General features: G+C 31.5%; 1 protein-coding gene across 1 annotated transcript; it reads left to right on the top strand.

Moving 5' to 3' along the window:
* Positions 1 to 2,140: 2,140 nt before the first annotated feature.
* On the top strand, positions 2,141 to 2,929 carry PG994_014750 (uncharacterized protein; the record flags this gene model as incomplete). The annotated part of the gene is made up of 1 exon (XM_066866159.1): positions 2,141 to 2,929. The coding sequence occupies one exon, from the start codon at positions 2,141 to 2,143 to the stop codon at positions 2,927 to 2,929; it is 789 nt and encodes a 262-aa protein (XP_066707835.1).
* Between the last annotated feature and the right edge of the window lie 12,925 nt (positions 2,930 to 15,854).

The raw sequence follows: 15,854 nt of genomic DNA on the forward strand, positions 1-15,854 counted from the left end.
CTGGGAGGAAGGCGATGTCGACCTGGTAGCGGCCAGAGCCAGGGGTTCGATCAGCCCTACCAGCTTAGTGAGCAAGGTCCAGGTCACCAGCCCGATTAGCCCCCAATACCCCTATCCCTACCGGTTCGCCTACGACGCCTCTTACAGATAAAGAGGTAGACTTGTAGACCGTCACCGAGCACCGCGTAGTTGATGGTCGCCAGCTGCGCCCCGAACATGCTCCGTGGGTGTCGCTGCCGCGCGCGTGCTCTCGGTAGCGAGCACGGATTGGAGCGGAACCCCGTGCGCGTCTAATGACGTCGGTATCGGTAGAGAAAGTGAGGATACTCGCCGAGCTTGCCGGTACCGGTGGCGCAGTTGGAAGTCGACGATGACGGCTCTGAAGAGGCAGCAACCGGCTCCGTGCCCACGCTGGACTGGACCTAAACGCCGTGGCCTTTTTTTTCGACGACGGACTCGATTTGCAGCCGCTTGTTAACTGTCGTGCTCTGGTGCACCTTAACGGCAACGGAACGATGGGCGAGTCGGGGATTGGGGAGTTTCTGTACAGATAGCAGTAGACAGGCAGTGAGCCAGAAGGTGCCAAAAGAGGATGTAAAAGAAGGCAAGCAGCGCCTTCTCGGCCATCAGAGGCCATCCCTTCATAAAAGGCCTGACATCTGGTAGATACGGCCAGGTCACGGTGACTACGACTAGGACGGATGGTCAGCCGAAGATAGACAGGGGCTAAAATCAAGGTGACAGTGCCATGTTCGTCTATGACGAAAGGGTCGACTGTCTTATCCGATGATTATTGATTTCTTTATATAATGAAAATTAACTAGCAAATGTACGGGTCAATATCTTACACAATACGATTCTATATTATAAAATGGTTATTTAATAACGCTTTAAGCCATCTTAAGATATTCGATGCACTATCGCTTGTTAATATTATGATAGCTTTTGAAGTATACGAGCCATGTACTATTAAAAATTCAATTTTCAAATGAATGTACTCTTGAGAAGGGGATTTCCAGGTCCCAAGGTGAAGCCGGAAATCGGTATCAGCCCCGAGGGCCCGCCAGAACGGCGCTTGATTAGGGATCAACCGTCACTTATAAGCCTAGGAAGCTTGATGGTCACGTTACTGTTGTAGGAACGGAGTATTTACCCAATAAGGTTCAAAGGCTTCGTTCCTGCCATCAAGATATCCAGCTCGTTTTCTAATCCAAGAATACGTATGCATCATAATTCACTGACCGAAGATGCCGAAGATGCCGAAGATGCCACAGCCATGGTGAGCTGTGAACCAATTCTTAAGAAACCACTCCAGAGTCCACGCGTAATATTCAGTTATTGGATAAAACAGAATGTTCCCTGCCAAGGAAGCCCAAGAGGCGTATATATAACTAAAAGTCGAATACGGGAAAGTTTCCTCGCAAGCATATTATGTAAGAGCCGAGACGGATTGATCGTATTTAGTGTTTAGTAAGAAAGGGGCGGTGTAGAGGCCATATTAATTTAGACTTATGTAAAGCTATATACGCTCCTAGGCTTGTGGGAATAGAGTTAATTGGATCCAATGGATCGGTTTGGCCACTGCCCGAAGGAAGTTCTGTCTCATTGCGGGAGGCTGTGGGTTAGGTGATGACAAAGATCCGTATTAGGCAAGTTTGACAACAGTGGCTCAAGTAGGACCAGCTTCCATCCAGGATCGAAGCCTGTCTCTAAAACAACAGACCAGAATTGGCCAATTGCGAGGGCCGTTGACCGGTATGTCTTCGGAGACGGTGTCCAAGACGGGGACTTGGCATTGTTCGTCCTGACACACACCGAACGAGAAGGAAAATGACACGGCCACCAGGAGTGAGCACTGCATGGCTGAGTAGAAACAATGATGCTAAAGTAAGTAGAAAACAGAAGCTCCTCTGCGGAGTCCAAAGATCCCTCACGTGCCACGGCTCAGGATACCTTTGTTGCCCCTAATATGTGGTAAGAGTGAACTCGCGTCCTGTGATACAAGAGTCTGGCTGTGATGATTACCAGGAGATATAACCGAGTCGATTGTATTCCCGAAGTTGTTGTGCTTTGGAAGACACAAACAGGGCAGATACGAAAGACCAAATTGCAATCATCATACATATATACACAAGAGAAAATGGACGCATACCTTCTTCAGTCGCCTCTGGCATCTTTGCCCGACTACCGCTACTGGCAAGCAGGACAACTGCTCTACATCCAAGGGGCCACCGCAGAGGAGTATCACATGGTCACGGCCGGCGGGCTGATCCGCGACGGCAAAAGCCTCTACATGGTCATCGTCCAAGACGTATCGCTACTGGGCTGGTGCGCCTGCGGGTCCTCGTCGTCCTCGTCGTTGGCCAAGCACCACACCCGCTGCGTCCCCGTCACCAGGCCCATCCAGTACTGCCAAGACCTCGCGGCGCAAGAGCCCGTGGGCCAGATCGGGAAAGTGGTGCACTACTCGACCGAGCAGGGGTACGGCCTCGTGAAGGTCGGCTCGCAGTGGTTCCGGGGCGACGAGGAGGCCGTCAGCCAGGCCGCCGTGCCCCTCGAGATGCTCGACCAGTACGTCGACGAGCCTGAGATCATGGACCTGGTCGAATTCTCCACGGCCTCCGGGGAGGAGGTCACGGGCGTCGTCGCCGAGGCCCGGCCCTTTTGCGTCGCCTCCGCGAGCAGCAGCAGCGGCAGCCGCCGCAAGGTCCACAGCCTCGTCGTCAACACCTCGAGCTACCCCGTCCGGCCCGAGGACTGCGGCATCTGGGTCCGCCGCACCGTCGCCGCCGAGAGGCCGCTCCTCCTGGGCCACGTCATCGGGTTCAGCAGCGAGGGTGCCGACTACAGCATGGTCGTCTTGCCCTTTGACCGTTTCAAGGATGACCTGAAGAAGACGATTCGCCGCAAGGCTTTCAACATGGCTTAAGATTTCGATTTCCCCTAAGGGTCAGGGCTAGCATAGACAGATTGATCTGTACGATGGTGTTTTTTGCTTTCATACATGGTTTGGTCGGGAAGGGGCGTTATGGGCTATGCTGGCATACAGGACATAGAAGATTCGGACTTTTATCATTTAGATTTGGCGTTGGATTCTAGATATGGACGGTTCAGATAGACGCCATGAGCATTTTCAGGAACGATCGTGCGGGCTCACGAAATATACATCATTGGACCTTTTCAGGCAACCATCTTTTCAGGGGGTCGCGGTTGAAGATTTCCCTGCGCAATTAACCTGGCATAACTCGGTTTTGGAAATTAGGATTGCCAGCAGTGATATTGATACGTTCATACTTTTAGTCCCATATGAGCAGCTCACTGGGTCTGCGCGTCTGTTTCGTCAGGCGAGTGGCGTAGCAATCGTCCTTTTGAGGGGTTGTCTATTTTTGGAAATCATATCCATCACAGAGGCAATCTGGGCTGTGGACGGCGGCTGATCAAGGTTCAGTCAGAAATAATGAATGACTGTTTCCATCGTCGCAATCTATTCTCTCCAAGTGTACGCCCTCAATAGCAGAATGTAGTAGAAAGGGTGGGAGAGTCGCGAGTCGCGCAGCAACACCGTGTTTTCCTAACCGTATGAAGTTAATATCACGTGATTCAATAGTCCAGTTCAACGAGGGAACCCACTCTACTTTTTATATAAGATATGGCTTTCTAGGGATTAACGTATCCCATAAGCGAATGTCTTATACAAGCGAATGTCTCATTCTTTTACACCCTTTTCGATAAAATATAAGTTAATTTTACTATAACGTATTTAATATATTAAAATTAATCAGAATCCTTATTTCTAAATACTTCTATATTATTTTAATAAGTACGCGTATTATACCCGGGCTCTCCGCAGATTCTATAGCGCTATAAGCGTATCTTAAACGTTTTTATACGACCACTCCTTTAACGCGATTCGTTTTATAACTATTTATTAACGTCCTTTTAAAACTATAAGTCTTTTTTAGTTTATATATAAAGTGATTTTTTATTTTATAGTCGTTTTTTTTTTATACGGCGGCGTTAATTAAATATCTTATTTATTTTTTAAAATATCGCGTTTTTACTTTTTAAAAAAATAACTCGGTATATAATATACGTTATAGTTTTTATAATTTAATTAAAACTAATTTAAATAAATATTAAAAAGTTATTTTAATATTATATGATACGGTTTCAAACGTATTCGGTTTAAAATTAAGCTTTAATCGAGTTATTTAAAAATTTTAATTCTTAAAAAATAAATAAGCCGAAAAATATCCCCGGAAGTATTAAAGTATGTAGCTTTATATTTAATTATAAAATAATATATTCCGAATTATATAAAACGAGTCCTATTTTTTAAAAGCCTCTTTATATATTCGAAACGATAAAAATCGCTTAGAACGTTTTTAAAAACGCTAGTAGGAAGTTTTCCTTTAAAATATAAGTAATATACGCCCGTATAAAATATTTAATTTCTTTCCCGTACACTTTTTTTAATATATAAAAATAACTAATATTAAAAAGCTAGAATTTATATAATAAATAAGAAGGTATATAAAGTATAATAATCGAGTTCTTTTTATAATAAAGCTCGAAAGCTATTAAGTAATAGTTTTCGTAGCCGTTTAAAACTAAGAGGCGATAATAACCTTTCGTATAAAACTTAATATATTAATTAAAGTATCGAATCTAGTATAACGAGCGTTATTTAAGTTTTAAAAGAAACTTAGTAAAATATATTAGGGTTTATATTTAATAATACGAGAGAGTATTTAAACGTGCGGTAAAAGTTCGCCTTTTACCGATATAATATATAATAGCCGTAAAAATAAAGGTAATTAAAAAGCGTGAATTTAAAAGTATTTATAATAAAGTTATTAAAGCTATTTATTTTATTAATAAATTAAATTAATATTTAAATTAATTATTAAAATAAAAAATATTTATATAAAATATATAAGGAGCGTCCTTCGTTATATATCTAATCTTTTTTTTATTAATCTCCTAGATTATTAATTAGTTTACGGTGATCTATTTTTTAGATCACGGTAATCCGTTCTTTAGATTACGGTGATCCGTCTTTTATTAGTTTATTTCGGGCGTTATACTTTCGTTTACTCCGTAGCTCGTTACGTAACTCGTCGTATTTCGTTTTTATATTTATTTATATTCGTTCCGTCGCTATACGAGCTAGGGCCGTTTAATTTATTATATATTATTAAAATATAATTAAGTTTATATTAATATAATTAGCGGTACGATCGCTAGTTATAATATTATAGCCGGGTTAAATTATCGTAGTTTTATACCGGTAAGTGAGGTTTAAGCCGTATGGTTAAGTCGGGTTATAATATTATCTCCTTTTTTTTAATTATTTTATTTTTAAAGTGTTAATTCTATAAGTATCCCTAGTTACTTATAACGTTAAGTCGTGGTAGGTTCCTCTTTTTATCGCTTTTTATTATAATATATATTTATTATAAATAATCGTATCGAAAAATCTCGGTTAAAGAAAACTATTACGCGTTTAACTTTTATTATTAATATAGAATCTACGGGTAACTTAATTAATATACTTTATACTCGTTATTTTTATTAAAACCTAGCTTATTATATAAACGAGTAATCGTTTTATTATTTAGAGTGTATCCGAGTTGGTCGTTCTTATAATGGCACTTTTATTATATCGGCTTTAACGAAGCTAGCTACTTAATAAAAAAAGTTAAAAGCGGAGGAATTAAACGTAAAAGAAGCTTTATTTTTATTATAAATATAGTTATTTATTATTTTAAGTTATTTAGCCCGCTTTTATTATATAAAAAAGGTTATAGTAGAAAAGCGTTTAGAGGCGTTTCGTTAAAGAATATAAAAGCTAAACGAGGAGGATAATGTTTCTTTTTTAATTATTAATCAAGAGAATTTTATTTTAGGCGACCTACGTTTTTTAAGTGTTTCCGGGGATATTAATTAGTCGTTTTTTAATTTAGCCGACTTCTTAGAGCCCGGCTTATTAGCCTTTGTAAAAAGAGCTTTTTTTTAAACTTCTAAAGTTCTTCCGCGGTATTCGCTAGGTGTTTTTTAAGTTTTTAGGTGTTATTTTTTATTAGGTAACCTTTTTATTTAACGAAATATTTTTATCTTTTTTTAACTCGTTTTTTATCGAGGATTATTTCGATTTTATACTCGTACTAATCTGTTTTAATTTTTAATTATGTGTCGGTTTTTATATTTTCGAGGGCTAGTTTAAGTAATAAAATATAAAATATAGGGTATATCTATATATTTTTAAGTAGCGATAATTAATAATTAGTTTTCGAAATAACTTTTATAATTTTAAATAGTCCGATCTTTTTAAAGTCTATTTTTTTCGCTTAATCGCTTAGTTTTAATATTTCGCCGTAAAAAGTAGATTTTTTTTCCCTTTTTTAAGGTTAGTTCTTTTAACCTGGTTTAATTAGCGTATTTCTTTATTCGTTATTAAAAAAAAGTAAGGTTTTATTATAGTATTATTTAGAGTTTTTTAGTTTTTTAATTTATATAGTCGCGATAAGTATTAATTCTTTTTTTAAGGGTGTTTTAATAATTTTTAGATTATACCCGTAATTTATTCGAAATAGTAATATATATATAGCTTCGTTATTTATATTATTATAAACGAACTATATTATAAGTAATAATTATACTTAGTTATTTTATTTATAATTAATATAATAATATAAGTATTATTTTAAGGTCTAATTTATTCGCTCGGTTTATTTATTTATTTAAAAGTGGTAGGCCGTAAATAGCTTATATTTTATACCGAGTTACGTTATTAATAATTTTTAAAACTTAGCGGTAAATAGTTTATCTCGGTTAGAAATAATCGTTTCGAGCAGCCCGTACTAGTTAACGATTATTCGTAAGAACGTGTAAACTAAGTTATTAGTATTGCTAAACTCTTTATATAGTAAAAAGTAGGTATATTTTATAAATTTATTTATAATTATTAAAATATTATTATAACTAGTTTTAATTAAGGGTTTTTTAATAAAGGTAATTTAATTATAAAATTAAATACAATTATTTTTTATATTTTATTTAATAATAAAATTAATTATAATTCTTTATAAGGTTAATATCTAGCGGCTTTAACTTTATTATAAAGGTTATACTCGTTAATTATTTTAATTACGATTAATTTAAAGTTCTTATTATCGAATTATTTAATAATTCGTTTCTAGGTTTTAAATATCCTTGGTGTTCGTATGCGGGGTGTTTATGAAATTCTTTAATAAAATCTTTTCGATACTATTTAAGGATATAGATCTTACCTCGATAAAAAACGAGGTTCCTTTATTTTTTAAGGTGATTTCTAGCGTAATTAGTAAAGTTTAAGGTTTAATTTAATTATTAAAACTTAAAAACTAAATTATTATTATATTATATAAAGCTTATAGTATTTAATTATTATAACGGCGTGAGGTTACCGTTTTAGTTATAGGTTAAGATAACGTATCTTATAAGCGAATATCCTATATAAACGAATGTCCTATTCTTTTATACCCTTTTTAATAAAATATAAATTAATTTTATTATAACGTATTTAATATATTAAAATTAATCGGAATTTTTATTTTTAAATATTTCTATATTATCCTAATAAGTACGCGTATTATGCCCGGGCTTTCCGTAGATTCTATAGCGTTATAAGCGTATCTTAAACGTCCTTATACAATTACTCCTTCAACGCGATTCGTTTTATAACTGTTTATTAACGTCCCTTTAAAACTATAGGTTTTTTTTAATTTATATACGAAATAATCTTTTATTTTATAGCCGTTTTTTTATACAGCAGCGCCGACTAAATATTTTATTTACTTTTTAAAATATTATATTCTTATTTTTTAAAAAAGTAACTCGGTATATAATATACGTTATAACCTTTATAATTTAATTAAAACTAATTAAAATAAACGTCGGAAAGTTATTTTAATACCGTACAATACGGTTTCGAACGTATTTAGTTTAAGATTAAGCCTTGATTAAATTATTTAAAGTTTTTAATTTTTAAAGAATAAATAGGCCGAAAAACGTCCCCGGAAGTATTAAAATATATAACTTTATATTTAATTATAAAATAATATATTCCGGATTATATAAAACGAGTCCTATTTTTCGAAAGCCTCTTTATATATTTAAAACGGTGAAAATCGTTTAAAATACTTTTAAAAACGCTGGTAGGAAGTCCTCCTTTAAGATATGGGTAATATGCGCCCGTATAAGATATTTAATTTCTTTCTCGTACGCCTTTTTTAATATATAAAAATAACTAATATTAAGAAGCTAAAGTTTATACGATAAATAAAAAAGTATATAAAATATAATAATCGAGTTCTTTTTTATAATAAAGCTTAAAAGCTATCGAGTAGTAGCTTTCGTAGCTATTTAAGACTAAGAGGCGATAACGACCTTTCGTATAAAACCTAGTATATTAATTAAAGTATCGAATTTAGTCCTCGTTTCTTTTATTCGTAGTTTAGCTATTTTTAATAACTACGATTACCTAGTCCTTTGGTAATAGGCTGTTTTCGTACTAGGAAAAGAGGTACGTTTTCTCGGTAAAAATAATATACGGAGGGATAATATAACCGTGTAATCCGACGCCTTAAATAATTATAACCTATTCCCGGTTCTTTTACTATATTACTTTAGGCTTTCCGCGTTAATCGAAGGTGGTTACAACTATTTCGAACGAAATTTAGCCTATAAAAAGCCGGTCTCGTTAAAGTTATAAATATCCTCTTTTTAGATCTTATATTTATAAATTATATTCCGTACGAGGGTAAACCACGCGTAATACGCGTCGGGATTTTCGTAAAGGACTCTTTAATAGTCGATTCTTTAGTTAAAACGCGTCCGGAGGTCTAGTTGTTATTATACGAAGTTAGAGGCCTAATTAACGCCGACGCGTCCCGCGTTACGTAAACTAAATAATTAATTCGCTATATCTTTTATACTACTTAACCGGGGAAGAAACGATCGCGTATTTAAATTAATAATATATCGAATAATCGTATTTTTTTTAAAATTTAAAAGCTTTTGAAAATTTATAAGTATTTCGCGTCGTATAAGTTAGTTATTTTATTTATATTATAAAGTTATTAATAAGACGTAATAAATTAATATAGCTTTTTATACGTTTAAAATTAAGTTTTTTTAAAGCGCTTAAAACGTTAAAATTATATTACTCTTTTTTTAAAGTTATAGTATTTTTAGACGTAAAAAAATATAAAAAAAAGTTAAGGCTATAAGGAAATTTATAAAAGTGGGACATTCGCTTGTGTGAGATATTCGCTTGTAGGATACGTTAGTTTATGTTTCGAGTAGAACTTTTTTATAGTGGTTTAGTCGTTAGTTTAATACGTTAGTACGACTATTTTTATTATTTTTTCGATAAATAATAGTAAGGTTAAATTTTAATAGAAATTTAGACTATTATATTTATTATTTGTTTAGTTTTTTAATAACAATAATATCGTAAGGTTTTTATAATCGGTATAAACCTTTATTAGTTTTATTATTTCGTTAAAATAATATCTTTATTTTTTATATATTTTAATAATAGTTATTAACGTTTTATTATAGATTTAATAATTAAGTTCTAGTTTATTTCGTTTTTTAAAAAAGAATACGACGAGGTGCGACTTTTCGTTATTATTTCGTTAATTTAATTACCTTTCGATTATATAATTTAATACATCGGTTTCGATTCTAAATAATTTAAAAGGGTTTATTACGTAAAGTATTAATTCGTTAAGGATTCGCTTTTTAATATTATAAAAGGCTTAATCTTTTTTCTTTATTTATCGAAATAGCTCGTTTTTTTTAAGTTCGTTAGAAGTGTTATTAACTTATTAAATCCGGGGACGAATATTTAGTAATAATTAGCTAGTTTAAAGAAAGATTTAACTTTTATAGCGTTTATAAGTGTAGGCTATTCTTTAATTATTAAAATTTTAGAAGGTTTTATCCGGATTTTTTTAAGGGATATTACGTATTTTATAAATATAACGGATCGTTAATAAAATTCGCTCTTTTTTAAATTAATTAATAGGTTAGCGTTCTATAGTTTCTAGAGTATTAACTTTATATATTTTTAATATTATTTATTATTTTTAAAGTAAATTAAGATATTATTAAAGTATATTATAATAAACTTATCGAGGTATTTTTATAAAACATAATTAATTATTATTTAAAAGCTAGTTAACGCGTTAATTAAGTTAAATAATATAGTTTAATACTCGAAATACTCGTATTTAATTTAAAACGCGTTTTTTATTCTTTTTTTTCCCTTAATACGGATTAGGTTATATACGTTAAAAAGGTTAAATATTATAAAAATTTTAACGTATAATAGCTTGTTTTATAAATCGCTAATTAAAAGTAAGGGGTACCGGTTTTTAATAATAATTTCGTTAAGCTTCTAGTAATCGATATATATACGCCATTTAGGTTTCCCATCCTTACTTTTCTTCGGGACGAAAAGTATAAAGAAGTTTATTAGCGACGTGGATGGTTATATAACTCCTTTTTCGAGGTTCTTCGTAATATATTCCTTTAAAACCTTTTTATACTCTTAATTTAATTTATAAATTAATATAAAGGGAGGTTCTTTTCCTTCTTTTAATAATATCTTATAATCTTACCGTATATAAAGCGGTAACTCGTCTTTTAGCTTCTTATTAAAAAAGGCTTCGAATTATTAATACTCTTTTAATATAATCGTTATAACTTTTAACTTAAACTCTTTAATAACGATATATACTTTAAAAACTTTAAGTTTATTAAAAGGTCGCTTTTTAAACCGTTATTTATTAATTAAACCTTTTTTTAATATATTTTATTAAAATTAGCTTATTTTTTAATTAATTTTAAAATTATTTACCCGTAATTAAAATATTTTTAAAATTATATTATATTCTATAACGTTTATAATATTATACGTAATTCGTTTATAACGTTTTTTAATATTAATTAAAAAGTTCGCGACTTTTTTTATATATTATAAATCCTTTATTAACGGTTTTAAATTAATATAGAGCGTTTTTTTATTATTATTTTAAAGCTAAGTTATTAATAATTCGTAATAAAATATAATTATTTTACGTTTCGTTATTTAATAACGTTTAAATAATAACTCTTTTTATTTCGATTATTAATATAATATAATCGTGAATATCTTAGTTATCCGTTATAAAATATAAGGATCTATCGTATCCTATTAAATATCGTCTTTTTATAACCGGCGGAAGTTATTTCTCGACCGTTATAATAGGTTTCGTTCGTTGGCTATTCGTTAGTGGCGACGGATCTGTGCGTACGGCGTCTCGTGGTCGTACAGTGGTGGCGGTGTCCGGGATCCTGTTATCATGGCAGGTCCCTTAGCTTGGGAGTCTTAGGTAACTTAGGAGCATTACGCGTTCTCTTTAAACGTTCGATAGGTTCGTAACTTTTCTTATGCGTACTATAGGCACTTATCGTTAATATAGTCCCTCTAGTCTTATCTTTTTAAGTAATATTTCCGAGACTATTATAAAGTCTTTTTAATTAATAAGTAAACTCGGCGGGGGTTAAATATAATCGTTTTAATTTTCTCGATAAAGTGGTCGAAATATAAGTACTTAATTAAGTATTTATTAATCCTTTTAAGGAATTATTCCTCTTTAAACTTCTCTTTTAAGTACTCGGTATAATTATTATAAATATAGCCGATTTAAGCGAATAAAAAGTGGTGATTATATATTAACGAAATTTTAAGATCGTCGCTAATAGCGTAGTTTTTTTTTACGTTTTATTCGAGTTTATATATAATAAGTATTAATCGTAACTTTCGTAATTGGGAAATATAACTCCTAAAATCGCTAGCTATTCGTTAATATCTAGGTTTTGGGGCTTCGTTATTTTAGTAACGAGTTCTAGCGTAAATAATTTAATAAGCCGTTTAGAATTGTTTAATTATCGCTCGTTACGAATTAGGCGGTTTTTTAAGTTTTTATTTCCGCTATTATCCTCGTTACTTTTTTTATTATAATTAAGTTATCGTTATATTATTACGAGGGTACGCGTAATACTTATCGTTTAAAGGTTTTAAAGAACTATCTCGTCCTTTGTAACAGGACAGAGGAAGCATCCGTGCGTCCCATACCTCCGGGCCCCTCTCCTTCTAGTTTCCTTATAGTATCCCACATTCCCGTAGAGAATACATACGGGACAAGCGTTAGCTTTGTTCTATCACACCTGCATACTGCTAATACCTAGGGATCGATGCACTTTCACATCCTTTTTTTATTTATTAAGTAATCATAATAACTATCGTCGTAATAAGCTATTTAAAATAAGCTGCCGTAAAATACGTTTATTATATTATTAACGCTATTTCTTTTAATAATTATAAAAATTAATCGATTATTAATAATATTAATTTATCGCTTATTTAAAACTTTTTTAAAATCCTTATTTAAAGATTAATAATTTCGGGTAAAATATCCCTGTTTTTAATAATTATAGTAAATAACGCTTTATTTCTTATCGTAATTATCGTATTTAATAACGTCGAGGTTTATAAGTCCGCTATAATAACTATACGCCGTACTATTCTTTAATAATATATTATTATAATAATATAATCGTTTTATATTAACTTAAACTCGATTAATTTACCGTTATTATCCGCCCTACTTTTCGCGGCGTCGTTTATATATATAAGTATCGATCTTAATAACGAACTCTATATATAAAAAGAAATTATTAAAAGTATTAAGCCGGCTAAATTCGTTTTTAATATCTTTTTTAACTTTTAATAATATATTATAATTTTCGTAATTTCGGTATAATTTAGTTAAATTATAATACGTCGAAATTCGGCGGTATAAAAAGCGGCTAATCTTTTTTATTTAAAAGTTTCTAATTCTCTTTTTATTTACCGCTTTTCGTCGGGATTTTAAAAAAATAATTCAAAAGTTTATTTAAAATTATCGTAATTTTTAAAAATTCGTTATACCTTTATACGGTAAAGTTTAATTTATTAATTATTTTTTATTAATTTATTTAAGTAAGGTTTAAATTAAGCGAATACTTTATTTTTAAAAAATAAGGCGGCATAAATAACTCGCTAAGTAATATTTTAAAAATATTTTTTTATAAAACCGTTAATAAGCCTTAACCTAAATAAGGAATCCGTAGAAATTCCTACTTATCTCGTCGAAAACTATTAGGGTACTAATCTTTATACCTCTTTTAAAAGTAATAAGGGTTTAGATAATATTAGCGGCGGTACGAAAAAGGCGTACTTTTTTACGTAGCTCGTTAATATCCAGTGTTTATTTTAAGGTATTTTTAATTAAAAGTTCGTTACGGTTTTTTTTTAAGTTTAATATAATAGTGTTAATAATTAGCGCTCTCTTATTTAAATTCTTTAATTCGCTTAATTAACGCTTATTAAGTAAGGCCCTCGTCGTTATCGTCGCTATCTACCTCTATAGCGGGGTTTTAATAAAAAGTGCTTACAGTGGTGGTAAGGGTTTTTTTATAGCGAGGGGTGTTATTAAGTCTAGGCGTAAATATAGTTCTTATAAGTATTATAATTTAAAGGTTTAAATAATAATTTATAAAATTAAAAATAATTAAAATATAATAAACGCTATTTAAATTTTAAAAGAAAATTAATAAAACGTATTAAAGTTTATATTTAATAATATAAAAAAATATTTAAACGTACGATAAAAGTTCGCCTTTTATTAATATAATATATAATAATTATAAAAATAAGGCTAATTAAGATATATAAATTTAAAAATATTTATAATAAAATTATTAAAGTTATTTATTTTATTAATAAACTAAATTAATATTTAAATTAATTATTAAAATAAAAATTTCTTATATAAAATATATAAAAAACGTCTTTTATTATATATTTAATCCCTTTTCTATTAATCTCTTAAATTATCGGTTAGCTCACGGTAATCTATTTTTTAGATCACGGTGATCCGTTTTTTAAATCACGGTGATTCGTCTTTCGTTAGCTTATTTCGGGCGCCGTATTTTCGTTTACTTCGTAGCTTATTATATAACTCGTCGTATTTCGTTTTTATATTTATTTATATTTATTTCGTCGTTATATAAGCTAGGGCCGTTTAATTTATTATATATTATTAAAATATAATTAAGTTTATATTAATATAGCTAGCGGTACGATCGCTAGCTATAGTATCGTAACCGGGTCGAGTTATTATAGTTCCGTGCCGGTGAGTAGAGTTTAGGCCGCATAGTTAAGTCGGGTTGTAACATCTAGTCCTCGCCTCTTTTATTCGTGATCTAGCTATTTTTAATAACTATAATTACCTAATCCTTCGGCAATGGGCTGTTTTTATACTAAGAAGAGAGGTACGTTTTCTTAATAAAGATAATATATGGAAAAATAATATAACCGTGTGATCTAACGCTTTAAATAATTATAACTTATTCCTAGTTCTTTTATTATATTACCTTAAGCTTTTCGTATTTATTAAAGGTGGTTATAATTATTTTAAACGAGATTTAGCTTATAAAAAAGCCGGTTTTATTAAAGTTATAGATATTTTTCTTTTAAATTTTATATTTATAAATTATATTTTATATAAAGGTAAACTACGCGCGATACGCGTTGAGATCTTTATAGAGGACTTTTTAATAATCGATTTTTTAGTTAAAACGCGTCTAGAGGTCTATATTACGATCGGCGGGTTAGTCCCCCCTGCGGGTAGCATTTAAGGCGTAGAATTAAATAGAAATGACTCGAAGAGTTATTTCCGAAGCTTTTACTTTATAGCGTAGTAATTAGTTTATACGTATTATAATATAATAACTCTTCGCCTTTATTAAATAAGAAACGTGGGTTCGATTCTTATACTTATTAAATAAGAGCTTTTTTTAATTACTTAGGCAAGATCGCTAATAAGTAGGCAAGGCCTTATACGGGACTAGTTACTTATATAAAAGCCTTAGAGTTTCTTTATACCGAGCTTAAGTAAATTATATAATACTAAGGGTTTATCGCCTTAAGTATAAGGGCATACCTTTAAAGAAAGGGTATAGTATTACGATCGGCGGGTTGGTCCCCCGCGGGGTAGTACTTAAGGCGTAGAATTAAAACAGAAATAACCCGAAGAGTTATTTCCGAAGCTTTTACTTTATGGCGTAGTGGTTAGTCCACACGTATTATAATAGTCTAGTTATTATTATATAAAGTTAAAAGCTTAATTAACGCCGACGCGTCCCGCGTTATATAAATTAAATAATCGATTTATTATATCTTTTATATTACTTAATTAAAGAGGAAACGATCGCGTATTTAAATTAATAATATATTAAATAATCGCATTTTTTTAAAATTTAAAAGCTTTTAAAAATTCGTAAATATTTCGCATTATATAAGTTAATTATTTCGTTTATATTATAAAGTTTTTAATAAAATATAATAAATTAATATAGATTTTTATACACTTGAAGTTAAGTTTTTTTAAAGCGCTTAAAACGCTAGAATTATATTACTCTCTTTTTTAAGTTGTGGCATTTTCGAACGTAAAAGAATATAAAAAAAGGTTGAAGCTATAAAGAAATTTATAAAAGTGGGACATTCGCTTGTGGGATACGTTAACTTATCGTCTAATTGAAAACCCGACGTCATTTTCGTCCCCGCGTACTAGTTTCAACATCCCACGAGAACGTGACGGGCCTTTAACCGCGTTAACCTCGGATGTGTGAGTAGGTATTCTTCAATCAAGAACAGCGACCCGTCTCAGGAGAGCCATACAATATCTTGGAACATCCCGTGTCTTGAAAAGCAAAGC

Source organism: Apiospora phragmitis, assembly GCF_038363925.1.
Source record: "Apiospora phragmitis strain CBS 135458 chromosome Unknown utg000014l:1.0-1827420.0:1.0-1829600.0, whole genome shotgun sequence".
In the NCBI taxonomy this organism is placed as follows: Eukaryota; Fungi; Ascomycota; class Sordariomycetes; order Amphisphaeriales; family Apiosporaceae; genus Apiospora; species Apiospora phragmitis.